General features: G+C 34.7%; 1 protein-coding gene across 6 annotated transcripts in view; it reads left to right on the plus strand.

The window, feature by feature from the left end:
• Positions 1–18,699, plus strand: part of TMEM161B (transmembrane protein 161B) — a 58,824-nt gene extending 40,125 nt beyond the window's left edge. For 3 of the 6 annotated variants that reach the window (XM_045285103.1, XM_045285100.1, XM_004703500.3), the window contains 7 exons: positions 5,876–6,027; positions 6,554–6,614; positions 7,071–7,211; positions 9,893–10,006; positions 13,859–14,033; positions 16,215–16,311; positions 17,415–18,699. In XM_045285103.1, the coding sequence (XP_045141038.1) occupies positions 5,876–6,027; positions 6,554–6,614; positions 7,071–7,211; positions 9,893–10,006; positions 13,859–14,033; positions 16,215–16,311; positions 17,415–17,692 (1,018 nt within the window). In that variant the 3' untranslated portion in view covers positions 17,693–18,699. Of the gene's footprint in view, positions 1–4,283; positions 4,812–5,875; positions 6,028–6,553; positions 6,615–7,070; positions 7,212–9,892; positions 10,007–13,858; positions 14,034–16,214; positions 16,312–17,414 lie in introns of those variants that run through there. The other 3 variants (XM_045285101.1, XM_045285102.1, XM_030888864.2) reach the window with 3 other exon arrangements.
• The last annotated feature ends 364 nt before the right edge of the window (positions 18,700–19,063 follow it).

Raw genomic sequence — 19,063 nt, forward strand, 5'->3', positions numbered from 1 at the left:
AAAATGTGATATCAAAACTTTGAGCCAAATCGTCAATTTTGCTTTATTCTGCTGAATTGCATGTTTATCTCAGTTACTATACCTGCTTCCAATCTCACTTCTAAATCCAAAGTACTTCTCAGTTTTACTCCTTTCCTGTTTGCAGTTCTCACCAACTTCTTTGACCAAATCTATGTGTTCCAGTTTTCATTTGTGCCACGTTACACATCATAGGCAAGATAAAAGGTAAAGCTTTGTGATGAGAATGGAACAGGTCTGGTAATTGTCTTTCCTATATAGTGGCCCTTGAAGTCTTAGAGTCACTGGAGAATTGGCTACTAATTTCAAGCATATTGCTTTCACTTAAAAGAAAAATTAGGTGAAAAAACGATGCTTGTAAAAAAAATCCAGAGTTCCTTTAGTATAGGTATAACTTTCAAAAATTAAAATACTTTATAATGTGTGTGTGTGTATTTTAGAGATGCTTATGAGTAAGCAATGGCATAGAGCCACAGCTGTGGTATTGAGTCAGTTACATACGTTTAAGAAAGCTATGCTACAAAAAATGATAAAGCTTAGTCGGTCTGTTATACTTGGTTAAAGGACTGGATCATTAGTCACATTTCTACTGTGGTTGTGTTTTACATTTAGGGTGGTATAAGGTATAAAACACTATTATGTATTTATAGCTGTGATTTAAAATTTTCTTTGCTTGGTTGCCAGACATACAAATTTTATATAAAGCGTGTATTTGTAATCTAAAAATTTCTAAATGCTTTTTTTCTTGCTGTGGGAAATAGATAACACCTGAGCAAGTTGATGTAACTTAACATCATCATTTCTAAATTGCTATATTCTGATTTGGCAGTAATGTAGTTTAGTAAGATAATGAAGCAGTAGCCTGAAGTAGGCTAGGAGAAATATCAGATCTCTCCACAAGAAAATTATTGTTACAGCTGTTGAATCTTTGCTTAGATGTCTGTTTTGTCTTAAACTTTTATAGAACATATTTTTAAAATAATTTTATTGGGGGCTCATACAGTTCCTATCACAATACATACATGGATTCTTTGTGTCAAGCACATGTGCACATCTGTTGCTATCATCATTTTCAAAACATTTTCTCTCTACTTGCCCCCTTGGTATCAGTTCATTTTTCCCCTCCCTCCTCTACTCTCCCTCCCTCCCTCATAGACCCATGATAATTTATGAACTATTATTTTTTCATGTCTTACACTGACCAATGTCTTCCTTCACCCACTTTTTTCCGTCTCCTAGGGAGGGGGTTATTGGTAGGTCATGATCGGATCCCCTTTTCACCCCCCACCTTCCCCTTCCCCTCCTGGTATCACTACTCATTGGTCCTGAGGGATATTTGTCCTAGATTCCCTGTGTTTCCATCTCTTACCTGCCCATGTATATGCTCTGGTCTAACCAGATTTTTAAGGTAGAAATGGGATCATGATAGTAGGGGGAAGGAAGCATTAAAAAACTAGAGGAAAGTTGTATGTTTCATTGGTACTATACTGTACCCTGGTTAGCTTATGTCTTCCTTGTGACCCTTCTGTAAATGGATGTCCAATTGTCTACAGATGGGCTTTGGTTCTCCACTCCACCGTCCCCCTCATTCACAATGATACGATTTTTTGTTCTGGGTCTTTGACGCCTGATACCTGATCTCATAGATACCTTGTGATCACAGTGGCTGGTGTGCTTCTTCCATGTGGACTTCCTTGCTTGTCAGCTAGATGGCCACTTGTTTATCTTCAAGCCTTTAAGACCCCAGATGCTATATATTTTGATAGCCGGGCATTATCAGCTTTCTTCACATTTGCTAAGCACCCATTTTGTTTTCAGCGATCATGTCAGGAAGGTGAGCATGTAGAACATATTATATGCAAACTCATTTCTTAGAAACTTTTGGAGATAATGTCAGAAAGCTTTCACAGGGAACTTGGATATTAGAACCTCATTTATATTCATTTATAATTGAGTCTGACTTTATATTTGAAGTTTAGTGTTTTAAGGGTGAGTTTTTTTGTTTTATATAATCCAGAAATTTAGTTAGTATTTTTGGGTTTTGTTTAACGTGTGTGTGTTACTTAATTGTGTGTGGTTTGCTTTAAATATCTTTGGCTTACATTTTCTTTTTATAAGCTATTAAAATAACAATTGTCTGAGGTGCCCTGATCGTTTGGTGGTTCAAACCCACCTGTCACTCAGTGAAAGTCAGATTATATAAAAAGCTCCACCATTGGAAACCCTGTGGGACAGTTCTATTTTGCTTATAGGATTGGTAAGAATTGAAATAGACTCAACAGCAATAGGCTTGGTTTTAAGGTTTTAGAGACTTGGATAATGGAACATTTGAGTGCATAATAGTTGCTTGGTGTGATTTTATTGATAAATCATAAAGATTAATGTACTTTCAGAGAGTGGCAAGGCTTCCAGAAAACTGAGTGGAAGAGTGATTTCCTTTAGAAAAATAATTTTAAATATGAAAAATGTGTGTGAACCTCCAAAAGAATCTATGTGCTTATTAATGAAGGTATTACCAAATTTGTTTATTGGCAATTTTTTTCTTTTAGAATATGTGCTTATTTTTTCTATTCCCAAAGAATGGTGATATATCTTTGAATGATTTTATGATGAACCAAATTAGATATAACCCCCTCCCCCCCACCGTCATCCAGCCAAGCTAGACTCATAGCAACCGTATGTACGATTTCTGGGGCTTTGAAATATTTATGCAGACAGCCTCATTTTTCTCTCCTAAGTTTAGAACTAGAAATTAAGCTCACTCACCATTTGAAAAAACGTCAGTGTAAAGGTAAACATACTTCAATATTTCCCCTTTCCTAGCATTTTGTTTGTCTGTTTCAAGGGTTGAGATTTTGTAATAGCAAAATAAATTGACCCTTAAAATTGGTAATACTGAATAGTTAAAAAGGAAAAAAAATCATTGAAAGAAAATGCTTGTCGTGGTTGTTTTCCATATGCAGTTTTGATTATACACGAATATAATATTCTTTATCATCGGGTAATGTACAGGGTTATCTGAAAGTGATGGGGATGAGGATAGGGTGAGGAATTAGTGTTCAAAGTAAAGGTACTGACTAATAAACAGTATTTAAAAAATAATTATTGGAGGCTCTTACAGCTCTTATTACAATCCATACATCCATCCATGTACCAAGCACATTTGTACATATGTTCCCATCATCATTTTAAAAACATCTTATTTCTACTTGAATCCTTGGTATCAGGTCCTCATTTTTCCCACAGCCTTCTTCCCTCATGGTCACTTGATAATTTATAATGTTTTCCCCTCATATCTTAGAACGACCGCTGTCTCCCTTAACCCACTTTTCTGTTGCCCATACCCCTGGGAGGGGATTATATGTAGATCATTGTGATTGGTTTCCCCTAACCCATCCCCTTACCCTCCTGTTATCACTACTCTCATTATTGGTCATGAGAGGTTTATTTGTCCTGGATTCCTTGTGTTTCCAGCACTTATCTTGTGTTTCTAGCTCTTATCCGTACCCATGTACATCTCTGGTCTACCCGGATTTGTAAGGTAGAATTATTGTGGAAAGGAGGAAGCATTAAAGAACTAGAGGAAAGTTGTATGTTTCGTCGGTGCTTTACAAAGAGTATTTCTGTTTATATCAGCACTTTGCCAGTGTAGGAAGAAGTGATGAATTGACATTTTAAAGATTTTATGTTGGTGCCGCCAAAGTATAGGAAACACTTCTATTAGGAGATGGATGTTAGTAAAACATAAAGTGCTCGTGCATGAATTTATGTGAAACTTCGGACTCATTCCCATCTAGTCCAGGGTTCTCCACCTGTGGGTTGCGAGCTCTTGGGGGGTCAAACAACCCTTTCACAGGGGTCGGCTAACTCCATTGGGAAACACATTACGATTTACATTTTAATTCATAACAGTAGCAAAATTTAGTTATGAAATAGCAATGAAAATAATTTTATGGTCAGGGGTCACCACACATGAGGAACTGTATTAAAGGGTCGCGGCATTAGTAACGTTGAGAACCACTGACCTAGTCAATTCCACCTCCTATCAACTACAGAATTGTCACATCATTCTTCCACAGAGAGGCTCCAAAGGATTGTGTGTTTGAACACCCAACCTTTAGGCTAGCAGCTAAATGCTTAACCACTAGGGCTTCTCTAATTCCAAGCTTTACTATCTGTTAAAATCCAAGAATCAAAGGAATGGAAGGAAGGAAAAAAAAAACCCTTTTTTAAAATCCTGAATGGTCCCCAACAACAAGTTTTATCAAGTAATATACAAAATGTACCAAAAGTATTCGATTAAAAACCAAGAGCTCCCTTCCTGTGCTACTTCTAGTCAAGGACTTCAAGCTCTCCATCCTTCATGAATTGTGCCATTACATGGTAGAGAGGGAAAAGCCTTTTTATTCCATGAAATTTAATTTATCTTTTTAAGTTGGTAATTTATCATTATGGGGTGACAAAGTTTGGCAATAGGCGTAACTTGGGAAATTTCATTTGTAGTTATCTGTTGCCACTTTCAGTGAAAGATACTGGTTTACTTTTAGTGTAAGTGAAGGAATTGGGTGTTATCTCCCAAGTTCCATAAAACAAGGCAGTGTCTTTCAAACCTCAGTCTAGATCCTCGGGCATTGAGAAATTGTGATAAAATCAGTTCAGTTATAATTACGGAGTTTTTATACATTGTTTTCTTAACTTCATCCCTTTTGTTTTCCAACATGTAAATTGGAGAAGGGATAAATAAAGAAAGAACATGAGATCTGGGACATCCTGGAAGAAAAATGTGAGCCTCTGTATCCTAGAATCTCATTGCAACTCTTATTAAATATTTTGTATTTCATAAATTCTTTTTTATATGTTGAGGTTTCTCCTAAGTCTTAAGAAATTGTTTTTAATGTGCTTTCTTGGAAAATTTTGGTTGTAAATTTGTGTGGCAAAGGTAGATTGTATGCTTCTTACAGGAAAAAACAATTTGCATGGGAAAAGCTGTAGTACTCCTTTTTATTGAACTGCGCCCTGAAAGTGAAAAGGACCTGAAGCACCTAGATGTAGTATAAAGTTTTGTAAAGGCAGTATGAATGTTAAGCCGTCAGACCCTAGATCCAGAGTTAAATTCCAGTGCGTCTAATCTTACACTTTGGGAAGTTACTGAATCTGACTGTGGTTAATATGATGAAGAAATGAGTTAGTAGGTAATGCTTGTCACATGGCTAGTATTAAGTGATGGCTGCTGTACTTTGCTAGGCATAAAGTTTGTGTAAAAATAGCTTTTAGCTTTTCTAACCCTTTGTTGTCAAGTATTTAGTTTCTTATGTTTAAGGGAAACAATTTGGTGTAGTGGAGATCAGGCTTCTAGATTTGGGTCATCTACTCATTGACTCTTAATTGAATCCTTAAAGGTTCAGCGCTAAGATGATTTGTTTCTAAATACATTACTTACCCATGTGGAAACCTTCACTGTTTTGGAATACTCCACTGGAACTTTTTTCCCTAGACTTTTTGCTTACACATATTGTGGACATCCTACATTAATTTTTTACTAGTGGACTTTAGTAATTCTCAAATTTTACATTGTTGAATGATTTACAACTGATTCTGGTGGGGTGTGTTTGTGTGTTCTGAATGTAAACCATTTGACAGACATAATACAAATAATTTTCTAAATTCATTTTTCGTTAGTTTTTCAAGTCCTCTCAAAGGGCACTTGAGGATGCCCTTTTCTCAGTAATCATATTACAGAATTGAAACAAAAGTTATAGTTAGGTATCTTGGGGCTTGAGCCTATAAAGACTGGTTGTGGTTGTGTTTAACTCCCACAAAGTTATTTGTAGTTTTTCCTGAACTTTTCCTTCTCCAGCAAAATTCTATTTTCATTAACTACACACTATTTTAAAGTAAAAGATGGTGGTGAAAGATCTGTCTGTGTTACCTTTGGATTTTTTTTCTTTGTCAAAGCAATGGCAGTGTTGATTGTAACTGACAACTACCTGGAATTTGGACTTGAAACAGGTAATAACTTCATGCAACTTTACAAATCAGTCTTGATTTTTATTTTTTATATTCAATATATAAGTAAAGTAATATTTGGTAACTTTAAAATGTCATGTTTGTAGTGTACTGTGGTGTTCTAAATAATTTTCACTATTATATATGGTTTTCCTTCTAGATTTTGTCAGCTAAGTTTTTTTGTTTACCTTTCCAAAAAAGGCCTTTCCCCACACTTTCATATTTTCCCTACTTTCATATTTTAAGATTCTATAATGCTAAAGTTTACTGTAATAAAAAATTAATGCAAATTATATTCACACTCATACAGTGTACAAATATCAAAGGGATATTTTCAAAGACTATCTGCTAATAACCAAAGTTTATTGCATTATGTGCATACTAATTAGCACATGAAAGAGCTAAGCTAGTCACTTCAAATATAAGGTGCTGTTTTCTAACATTTTATTTCTAAAGAAAGATACTTTAATTTACCCCTGTGTGATAAGAGTAATCTTTTTGTTGTTGTTGTTTTTCTCTTCTCCATCAGGGTTTACAAATTTTTCAGACAGTGCGATGCAGTTCCTTGAAAAGCAAGGTTTAGAATCTCAGTAAGTTTTTTAAAAAATTATTTAAGCAGGCAAAGGGTTTTATTTAGTAAGATAATATTTACTATAAACAGCTCTTTATTTTTAATCAGTGAGAATAATTTCTTTAGTTGGACTGTCACTTCTAGAAACATTTTTACTCATTCTTATTTAACTATTTAGACTTGCTTTCATTTAATTCCTTCTGCCTCAAAGAATAAACTAAATATAATCAGTTGTATGTTGTATATATATGTTGTATTGTTGTAATTGTGACTAAAGACATACAAACCTGGTTTATTAAATGTGGTAGAGTGTAGTTCACCAGAATCCTCTGTAGGCTGTTAAAGAGCAGTATTTTTGTAGAAGCTTCTGTTTTATTATTATGGTTATTTGTAAAGTGATTATAATAAAAGAAACTCTTAGAAATTAACTTAAACATTTCATCAGCTTTTTTTTTCTTTTTAATTTTACTTTTAGGCGTCCTGTTTCTAAACTTACTTTCAAATTTTTTCTGGCCATTTTCTGTTCACTCATTGGGGCATTTTTGACATTTCCTGGATTACGGCTGGCTCAAATGCATCTGGATGCCTTGAATTTGGCAACAGAAAAAATTACACAGTAAGCGGAAAATGTACATAAGCACATGCAGATAAATATATGTTTTCCATCTTAATGAAGGTATATTATTGTAATGAAATCATTATTATTTTAAAAATGAATGATCAAGTAACCGTTTGATATCACACTATTTCTCTTTTTCTTAATAATCCAAGTTATTTTCTCATTTCTAAGTTTTAAGTTTCTGTGTTATATACATATATACTATCAATTATTAAATTTTTGTTTTAACTTATGGAGTAAAAATATCAACATTATGTTCTTTTTATTTCAAATATTGCTTATAATACTGCAATTTCTACAGCTGATCTAAGAAGCTATGAAAAGTTCCCTCAAAATTTTGCTTAAGAATATTTTATATGAAATCCTTGAAATTATTTTTTATTCAAGACATTTCATTTATTTTTCCAAATCAATATCAAAGAGGTGTGTTTATCTTTTGTAAGTTACAGATCTGTTGTTAAAACTCTTGTTAATTGTTGTTTTATATTAAGATTGCTAATATTGTAGTGTTCTGTGTCCTATGTATCATAGATTACTTTTTAGATGCCAAATTTTATTTTAGTTTTCTAATGAAGAAATCAAAGCCCATTTACTATACTTTTGGTTTTCACAAATGTTAATCTAGATACCTTGGCAGAAATGCAGGCTTATGTCTACTTAAACTCAACTTGCTCCAAGTTCCTATATCATCTTTTGGTTTTTCAGTGATAATTCAAAATATTCTATTATAAGTATGCAAAAAGTCATTAAGTTCCTCTGCCTAATTATATTTCTTAACATTTCTGTTCTTTGAAGCCCTATATCTAATGGCGTTGATTTCTATTTTTCCATAGAAGCCTTTCTATAATAATTCATATCTACCTTACCAATGTCATTTTCCTTTATTTTAATTTTGACAGTCTTTCTGTTTTTCCCCTTACCTCCATTTTTCTACACAGGCTTTGTGTGCATGTTTACTTACTCCTACCTCCTACTATACACTCCTTCATTCCCCACCCAGCCCCCCTCTTTCCCTCCTTTTACTCAGCATGCTCTTGGCTACATCCTGCCTTTCTTCCACCACCCGTCTCTCTAATCGCTTCTTTTAAGACAAAACCTGCTTCTCCCCCTCTTCTCTACACACACACTTCAGTCCACTAACCCCAGTGTTATGATTTAAATAAGCTGAAAAGGGTGGGTGGAGGGGAGCCCTTCACAAGCTACTGAAACCGCTGTGGGCTGCTCCTTGATACTGAAGTGTTCCCTAGCAACACTGCATACCTAATACTGCTTTTTTCTTCCCTTGCACTCCATGGTTTACCCAGGCTGTGGGATGAAAGAATCACTTTATGCAAACATTTAAGGCATTTAAGGGGAGGGTGGGGGAAGCACATTTTACTGCCTTTTTCAGTAAAATGTGGCTTCTTTTTAAGAATTCTTGCTTTGGCTTTGGCTTTTTGGGATTTTGCTTTCCCTTGTGACAGTGAGCTCCCTCCTCCCATTGTGATGTACCACTCTGCCTTGATACAAGGGTGTGTGCTAGCTAGTTCTGTGTGCAAGTACCATAACTGGCACAAAGAGCAATATTCTTCTCACCCACATGGCCGGGCACTAGTTCTTGTTTTAATGACAGAGGCTGGAACCCAGAGTTCTACGCTTTTCCTGTCAGGTGGTTTCCTTATCTAGATCTGTTTCTTCACATCCTTACACAGATTACTATCATTTGCTTATGTAGTGATATTATAGACTGTATGTTAAACCCTTCCATAGTGTGATAATACAATCAGTTGAAGTGTAGTGAAACAACTAGTGTAAGGAATTTCCATTTGTTTTAAATCATTCAGAGCAGTCTTTCCCTGTAGGGTAAAAACTTGGATAACAGTTAACAGTGAAGTTTTAGTTGAAACTTGAAATCCCTTTAGTAGTGACCATATTGCATTGCTAGGAGTAAGATGAAAGTCCTTGATTTGTACAAGATAAGGAAATTAATTTCAAGTATGTTCACAATTATCTCCAAATAAATGAAAAGGTGAATTTATGATTTTGGTAATATCCATTAAATACTATTCAGTTATTATATATTGAAAGTCTCCTTAGTTATATGTTGTGGTAGATTGTATCTGGTGTGTGTGTGTGTGTGTGTGTGTGTGTGTGTGTGTGTGTTCTCTAGTAATATGGTTCTTACTAAGCACTACTACTTATGAATAGAAAGCATGCCATATCAAATGTGTTGAGCAGTATTAGAAAATGACCATATTGGGTCTACTCTGTAAAGTTAGAGCATATCCTGCTTGTGTAAAGATTAATCTTAAAAACTCTGTGGATTACAAACCTCTATCCCATAGGGTTGCTGTGGAGGTAGGGAGAGTAATTGAATCATGGTTATAGTATTGCATTGTTGGCTAGAATTGAACAGATGTAGATTTTACTCCTAGTTTTTCCCATATGAGCAGATCATTTAACTTCCATATTTAAATGTTGTCATCTGAAAAACTGAAATAAAACTGTACTTCGCTAACAATTCATGGCTTCACAAAGGCTCAAGTCAGTATTACGTGCGAATGATAAAATGTTGGTGATAGTAGTACTTTAGAATACTAAAATGCATTCCTAATTTTATATTATACAGCTCCAAGTTTTATAGTTTATGAGATCATATTATGTCTGCATATTTATCTTTATTTCTTCTATATTTTCAGGATCCTACTTCATATCAACTTCTTGGCACCTTTGTTTATGGTTCTCCTCTGGGTAAAGCCAATCACCAAAGACTACATTATGAACCCACCTTTGGGGAAAGAAAGTATTCCTTTGTAAGTATGGATATTGGAGGACTAATTTTTGTATAACTATATAATTGACTCTTTTTTGAGTGTTACTGTATCTTGTTTACTGATGATAAAACTAGTAGGGTACAATATTTTGAACATTACTAGAAATGTAAACATGTATCATATTAAGTTGGAAGTACAGGTGTTTTGATCCACATTAATAAATTTTAATTGTCACCACCCTGCAATCATAGTGCACACTCAAAAATTTTTCATCAATAAACGTCCAGTTGTCATCTGTCATTTTTTCCCTCTTGTCATTGTGCCTGTTAGATAACTTTCGTAGTTCTTTTTATCTCCTTCATACTTATGAAAATTACAGAGAAAAGAAGAATCGTATAAGTGAGAACTCTGTACTTAATTGTTATGCTTAATAATTTATTAAGTTTCCATATTTACTTCATCTTTGTTAACTTTGTTAGTTTTTGTTTTTGGTGAAGAGTTTTTCAGTAAATTAGAACATTTTACTTTTGACCAACAATATCACAACTAACAAAATTAGAAACAGTGTCCTACCTTTGATATGTAATACTAAATCATTTTTCCACAGTTAGAATGCTTCATTTAATGCATGGCATTAAGGAGCATAGAAACCGTTTTTTAAAAGGCATTATAAGTATACTTAATATTTTAACTGTGTGACACAATGTTAGAGTAGTAGAAAGAGTCAAACCTCAGCTTTGTTCTTCACTAAAACTGTCACTTGAGGTAGATTATCTAACTTCTGGAGCCTCTGATTCCCCATCTGGAAAAAGAAAATAATAGTATCTACTTCACAAGGTTATCATGGTTAAATGAAAGAGCACATGTAATGCAACCAGTTGGAAGTAAGTCTTTAATCAATGTTTCCTGTACTGTTTTGTTTCATCAGAATTGAAAAAGGAAATTTGATTAGTCTTTGATTCCATGGTATACATTTGCGATGCTGGTACAAATTTATGACTTAGAGCATATAATCCGTGATGACCATGGAATTTTCTACTTCATTCTTTTAAGAGTCACTATTACTGAATTAGGAACATATTCATTGGGCTAGGTTTATTTTAAATTGATTTCCACATGAGTAGGGCTTATTAGACATTTTAGTTTAACAGAGTCATGAAGTATTTGAAAGTAATCCTTAGGATCCTGACATGCTAGACAAGTATTTCGAGGGCTTCCAGTCCAGTAGTTCCCACCTACCATTTGCTCCACAGAAGAAAGAAGATTTACAGCTTCAAAAACCACAGGGTCGCTGTGAGTCAGAATCGACTTAGTGGCAGTGAGTTTTGTTTGGAGTTTTTTATTATATTCTTTGATATTATACCTAGTCATATTGATAAAACAACACTAGCATTTTTAATGCACCCATTATATGCTAGTTGTTTTGCCAGATATTAATACTTACACATATTATTTCATTCGTGTGTGTGTGTGTGTGTGTGTGTGTGTGTGTGTGTGTGTGTTTGAATTAGGTGGGAGTATACATTTCAGGTAATCAATTTTTTATTCAATACTTTAAAATACTAATCAGACCCCCCAGTATCTTACCCTTCCAACTTTGATTTCTCTTTTGCCTCTATGGATTCTTTCTTCCGTTTCACCCAAATTAATACTTGTCAGTATTGTTGTTGCTGTTTGCATTCCCATTTTACAGATTAAGTAACAAATTCAAAAGTTAAATAACTTGTCTAAGGCTATTCAACCAAGTTTCATATTTGCAAAGTCCATGATGTTTCTCATTAGGAAGAAATGGACATTGTCACATTTGATAAGCAGATAATATATGTGACATTTGGTGGTTATTGAATTCCTTCTTTCATTCTAACTAAGTTTTGTACAGATTTAGAATGAGTATTTTAATGAAATAAGAATGGGGAATTTTTCACTTTGGGTGAAAGGGGGTGGGGAGGCATTTATATAGTCCTACCTTGGTTTCATCTTATAATTCTTTAGTATTCAGACCATTGCAGTAGACAGGGATGGCTTTTAGTTTTCATTTTAGATTTGAAGTCCAGGTGGTCGATTGAGGAAGATTAGTTATCTGTCAAACAGTGCAGGATGAAGGAGAAAACAAATGACAGGTTTTCCCCTTATTGCATAGATAAAGTAATTTGTAGAAAAGTCTATTTGTAATTAGAGGAAAAGCTAGTGATAATGCAAATTTCGGCCCTAAAGTGTATTTAAACTATCCATCTGTTCTGATTTGGCATTGAACAAATAAACAAGGAGTAACAGAGTCCATGGGTGCTCATGATCTCTTAAAAAGAAAACCAAAGCTACCATGCACCGTGAAGCAAGAAATAGTATCAGAATGTGGGCCAGTTCTCTCCCCATATTTTTTACAAACTCATCTTTTTTTCTTGAGATACCTCATCAGGTCTACATTTTATGTTATTTTATATGTCTTCTATGTATACTTAAGATACTCAAGTAATCTGAACTAGAAGGGAGAGTCTAATAACTAATTCTAAATCCTGAACTCCTCTTGAACTAATTACATAATTTCCTGTGTCATGGCCTTAGTCCATTCTCTTTGTAAGTTACCCTGAAAGTCTGTAATAATGATCTTCAGAATGCTGTCAGTCAAGTCTTTTTCAACAACTCTAGGGAGCACAGAAGTGTGAACAAGTCTTGCCTTTACTGTGCTGCCAATCTATGACCCCGGCCTCTTAATATCAATCTAAATTATTCATTATTGTAGAAACATGGTAATAAAATATGCCTGGATCCTTCCCTGCAAAAGTCCTTCCTCATTATACTTTAATGTACACGTGAATTCATGGACATAACACTTTCTTTTCTTTAAAAAGAAAACATAGCAATTAAGTGTGCCCCATCCTCATTTGTGACCTCCATATTATAAACACAAAAGTGCCTCTTAGGGTCTTCTCAGCTTTTTCTGTTTCCTGTCTTAGTTTTAAGACTTTATTTCCCTAGGAAAGCTTTTCTGCGTTTGCAGTTTTAGTTCTTTAACTGGGGTGGGTGATAATGGACTATTTGGGAAGAAATGCTGTCAAATTGTTTTTCTTTTGTCATTTGTTCCTTTTTATACTCATCCATTTTGGCTTCGTGATATTAAGGTTTTTTTTCTCAGCTTTCTAGGGGTTTAGTTTTGAAAAAGATGTCTCAAGAGTATGTCTTCTTACCTAGGATTCTCACTTTAACTTTCAGAAATGGCCCAGAACTAAACCCTCTTCAATCATATATCAGGCTAAATGATGACTTGTTGGTGAAGCATTTGAGACATCTGATTTCTTAATTTATATACCAGAATTCTTGATTTTCTATGGTCCCAAGAGTTAGGATTTCAGCAGAGTGAAAGAGCCTAAACATTTATATAAGCAGACAAAACTAGAGTCAATAAAAGATGGCTGTAGGCATGATTAGTTCCATGGGCACACTCGTATGGTTCCCCACTCCTGCTTTCCTCCTTTCTTTCCCCTCATCTGCAGTTTGAAAGTTACACACATTCTTTTTGAATTTCACAGCTAAATTTTCTTCCTCACAGGAGAGTAGGTACTAAATCCTAAATAATGCTCTACTTTTTGGTTTTGCCAGATTTGTATTCCTCCTAGTCTCCCATGATACATTTATTGATCCAATTCTATTTTGTAAGTGAAAGGATTATATGCATGTCTTTTTTATAAGAGCACTGGTAGCCCTGTCTGGTCAGCATTGGACTGCAACCCTTAGTGTGGTGGTTCAAATCCACCAGCCTCTCTTTAGGAAAAAGATGAGGCTGTGATTAGGAATCAAGTCCATAGCAATGAGCTTTTTGGTATCGCCTAAATAGATTTCCAAAGAAGCGTATTGTGAACTTTGAGGACCCTGTATTAACTTTTTGCTCTGTAGAATGTCAGAAGCTGCATTTGATACTCTGCGACTGTGGATAATAGTCCTGCTCTGTGTTTTGCGATTGGCCATGATGCGTAGTCACATGCAAGCTTACTTAAACTTAGCCCAGAAATGTGTGGATCAGCTGAAGAAAGAAGCAGGACGAATAAGTACTGTTGAGCTACAGAAAAAGGTAAGTTTTATACTGTAGTTGAAATGAAGCACAGCCTTTTTGTGTTTTAAGAAAGAACAGATTTGCATTTCCTATAATATTTAATAATTTGATCCTATACTACCCTTTTTGTAACAAATGGACCATGGTAACCTAATGACTATCAGAGACCTTGGTCTGATTTAATGGGTAAATAAAAAAAGAACTTTAATTCTCCTTCCTCTTCCTGTTTTAAGCATTTTAAGGATTGTGAAAACTATAGTGTGATTACTATTCCTAAACAGGACCCTTTTTCTCCTAATACAGTTTTCAATTTCATTTTCTTCCTATTAAGGCCCTATGATCACTGTCTTTTTGGAAAGGTCTGTCAAGATTATCCATTTTTGTTGTTAAGTACTATGAGTAGGTTCTGGCTTAGAGTGGCTCCACATACAACAGAAGGAAACCCTACCTGCCTGGTTTGCACCATACCTAAAATATGCGAGTTCACTGTTGGAGCCACTGTGCCAGTCCGTCTCGCAAAGATCTGCCTCCTTTTTTTTTCCTTTTCTTGGCTGACCTTCTATATAGCCGAGCATTTCATTTTTTCTCCAGAGCCTGGTCCCCTCTGCCCTTTTAGAATTCCAAAATCAGTTGCTATAACCTTCAAAGTTTTCTCTGCCTTGAATCTGACCCAGCATATTTCTTAGTGGTTCTCGACCTTCCTAATGCCACAACCCTTGAATACAGTTCCGCATGTTGTGGTGACCCCCCATCCTTAAAATTATTTTCATTGCTACTTCATAACTGTAATTTTGCTACTGTTATGAATTGTAATGTAAATATCTGATATGCGGGATATATTTTCATTGTTACAGATTAAACATAATTAAAGCATAGTGCTTAAGCCCCCAAAAATATCTATTTATAATTGTGAAATATTTATGTGTTTTCCGGTGGTCTTAGGTGACCCCTGTGAAAGGGTCATTTGATCCCTCCCAAAGGGGTCGTGACTCACAGGTTGAGAACCACTGCCTTAGAAACCACTGTATCGATTGGTCCTTGCTCTGTGGATCAAATTAGTAAATCCAAACCTCAACCCTGGTTAACAATTGCTCCATAAAATCATCTTTATTTATTTCTCTCTTACTTAAACTAATGGAATGCTAATGGAAAGCTGCTCCTTGAGCTAGCTGATCTTGCAGTGCTTTGCCACTCATTGAGCTGATCATTTTCTGATGCCAAGATAATTTAAAATGGAAAATACTGAACTTCAGTAACTGTCACATTGATGATAATTTTATGATCATCTTCCACTCGTTCCTGGACTTCAGCCACAGTGTCTTCATTTGTCAACGTTGGCAATCTTCTCACTGGCTTATATCTGAGGTCTTTTCAACTTTCCTTAAAACACTTGCTCCGTCTAAAAAGTACTGTTTTATTATAGGGCAGCATTCCCCTAAACTTGATGCAAATCATCTATTATTTGAGAAGATAACTACTTGAGTTTTCCTGAAGATTTAATACAAGCCCTAACGTTAACATTTTTTTCCCTATTGTATAAAAAGTATCTTCTTTGTTTTTTCTTTGCCTTTTTTTAAGGTACCCTAATGTGACAAACGTCTTATCAGAAAAACATGGTTGAACACATTTTGTTTGTAGTAAATGGTGCTTGTATGAATCAGAGCCTTAGTAGCAATACTTTCTTACCCTGATATTTCTGTATTCTTTATAATTTGACCTCTATCCAATGAAATAGTGTGCTTGAAAAAGTCTTGGAAATCTCCACTATCCTTTAACTCACTTTTTCCAAAAAACTTTGATGCCTTCATGTGAATTTAAGGCTCTTTTGTATGCAGGGCTTAATGCTTAATTTTGGCATTGTTATCCTCAGAGATTCTAGTCATTTTATTTTATCTTAGAATTGTAAGTGAATATGTGCTATCTGAATTTTAGAAGTTATTTTCCTCAATTTATGCTAGCCACTTTTAGTTGTTAAAGATTTATTTTAATTACATTTTGAAAAAAATAACTTGACCATCTTCAAACTTAAGAAAATCAGAGACTTTCTGAAGTCAGAATAGGGCCATTTATAATAAGATGCCAACGTATTAACAAGTAACTTCCTTCCCAAGGAAGGATTACATTTCTTAATTCAGTTTGACAAATGTTATTCAGTTGAATTCACTTGTAACTTGTCGGCTGTTGTATTGTTGGTTGCAGGTGGCTCGAGTCTTCTGTTACCTTTGTGTCATTGCACTGCAGTATGTGGCACCCCTGGCAATGCTGCTTCACACGACGCTGCTTTTGAAAACACTAGGTAGGCAATGCCTGGACATTTAAGAAGCATGATTTTGGGTTTTTTTTGCTTTCTCCCTAAATTAACAATGTTTTTTGCTATACACAAAGAAACACTTCCTAAAGTTAAATATAAAGGGTTTTTATCTGCAAGGTTGAACCACATCTTGATTTTTTTCAGGCCTACATATTTTGTAATAGACGGTTTTCTAAAAATTGCTTATTAAAGGTGAATTCCTAAAGTTAGATGTTTGAATAGTAAGTAACTAGAGAGAGCTGTTGATCTTACTAGTTCCTTTTGTGTATTTTTCTCTTTTTACATATTACAGTCTTAAAAGTTTTTGTTAGTGCTAACATGAAATTATTAAGAGGTACCTATAAACATTTGAATTACAGAATCTCTTTTTAAACTCTCCTTTGAAGAGTTCTACCTTAGATAGCTTTTGTGAAAAGTTAAAAATTTCTTTGTGAAATGATGGAGTTTCCTATGAATATTTTTATTAAGCCATCAGATACTACTATGGTGTTATTTAAGAACTATCTGTTATTAAGTTAACTATTTCCCTTGCCTTAGATTAGGCATTCTCTCAAAGGGCTGGGGTTCATTAGTAGATACTGTAAAACAGTAAATATCCTTTAGGGGTAGCTCAATTGTAAATTATGTGACTCATCCTATCCATCATAAGAAAGTATAAGATGGAAATTTCTCTGGGAGCTATTAATACTCTCTGTTATTGAAATCACGGTAATCTTCTGGGAAAGAAATTTATTTTGATATTCCTAGGGTAGAAAGGATTTCTAAGAAGCTATTGAATCAGTCCTTGTTACTCAGTAGAGGTAGTTGATAATTGTATTACACAAGGAAAAATTGTTATGATTTTACCAGATGTTAGTGCAGTGCTGTAGGCTTTTTGTTCTTGCATGTACCTTTAGTGGTAACACCAGGTTATAGTCTGGTCAGGTTAAGTGCAAGTATTTACCAAATTTATAGAATGGTTTTTATTTTAATTTGTTTACTTTGTTTTACAATAGAACTTGATGTGTTGTGCCCCTAAACTTTTTATTGTTAATGGAAACTTGGAATTAGTTATTCTTCAAGTGTCATTTATGTCTTCCATTTTCTAGGTAATCATTCCTGGGGGATTTGGCCAGAAACTATTTCTTCTTTGCCAGTTGATAGCGGTCTAACCTCCAATTCTGTTTACTCTGAATTGCCATCTGCTGATGGGAAGATGAAGGTAACTGTTACACAAATAACAGTGGCACTGAGCAGCTTAAAAAACATTTTTACTCCTCTGCTTTTCCGAGGACTTCTGTCTTTTTTGACATGGTGGGTTGCTGCTTGCCTCTTTACTACAAGCCTTTTTGGACTTTTCTATCACCAGTACCTGACTGTGGCATGAACCTAAGTTGACAACAAAGGACATACGAGTCACACTTTGAATTCAAATATCTGTGTCATTGAGGAGTTGAAGAAAACCAGAAGAAAGCAAACACAAAGGAAAAAATGCATATCAGAAATACCTTCTTGTTTTAAACTTTTCCTCTGTATTCTCAGGGTGAATTGATGTTGTAATATGTAATATCATAGAGTATATTGTTAACTGTTGTACTTTGGCATTGGAATTTTAACTCTTTGTATTAACAGATGTGAGAGGGCTATTTACAAGGGTAATACATCTGATTACCTTGGTTTACAGAACCCCCTAGCAGTCTTGGAAACATTTCATAGGATTCCAGTTATTGATTGATTGCTCTTAATGGTATTAAGGTACTGTTCACACTCAATAGTAGCTACCTATAGAAGAACATTCTTCAAACTGAGCCATGCTTTGGGGGAAGGAGGGGCAAAGGTCTCTTCTGTTGGTAGTGTTTTCTCCTCAAACAACAGCTACAAATCCAACAGAAAGGAAGAAATAGCTACTGTATATTACAGTAAAGCAAGCTGCAGAGTTATTTTAAATGTAATGGAGATGTACATGCTTGATAACAGGTTTTGCTACTTGAGAGTAGCCAGAGTGTTGTTTTAAAATGTATCCCACACAACTTAAAGAGTTCTTTTGTAATGATTGGCCATAGGAGCACTTGCTGTCATGATTTTAGGTTTGGGCCTTCCATATTTCATTTCATTCTATGAACCTCAGTAGTTCTTTTTAATAGTCTAAAAATATTTATCAATAGTGATCAGAATTTTCAATTACTTTGTAATCCTGCTGACTACTTGTATGTATTGTATATATATATTATATATTAAATATATAATATATTGAGGTTATAAAAGATGAAAATATTGGATCCTTATAATTTAAGTTGCTGAATATATGTTTTAAAAATGTGATTGAATGAGATGTATTTGTGTCTAGAAAATTTTTCTTTTTGGAATGAGATTAAAATACATTTTGAAAGTTCAGAACAAGCATTTTACTTATGTTGCCTGTGTATGAAATTACTTTAGCTTTTATGAATGTTTAGGTAACGTCACCCAAATTAAATTGTCTTTTTTGTTATTTTTTAAAAGCAGGGCTTTTCCCATTCTAAAGAACTCTACAGGTATCATTTAAGGCTTTATTAAATAGGGCTAGTTATAAATTCAAAGAGCCCTGGTGGTGATTTAGTGGTTACAAGTGGGGCTGCTAACCACAAGGTCAGCAGTGTGAAATCACTAGCAAGGAGAAAGATGAAGCTTGCTTAAGGAGTTAAAATCTCAGAAACCTGTGGGGGCAATTCCGTGAGTTTGGATTTGGGGCTGGGGGGGCGCGGGGGGGCGGTGTGTG

Source organism: Echinops telfairi, unplaced genomic scaffold (genome assembly GCF_000313985.2).
Source record: "Echinops telfairi isolate 266 unplaced genomic scaffold, ASM31398v2 ScPeMD7_7469;HRSCAF=8507_1, whole genome shotgun sequence".
Lineage (NCBI taxonomy): Eukaryota > Metazoa > Chordata > Mammalia > Afrosoricida > Tenrecidae > Echinops > Echinops telfairi.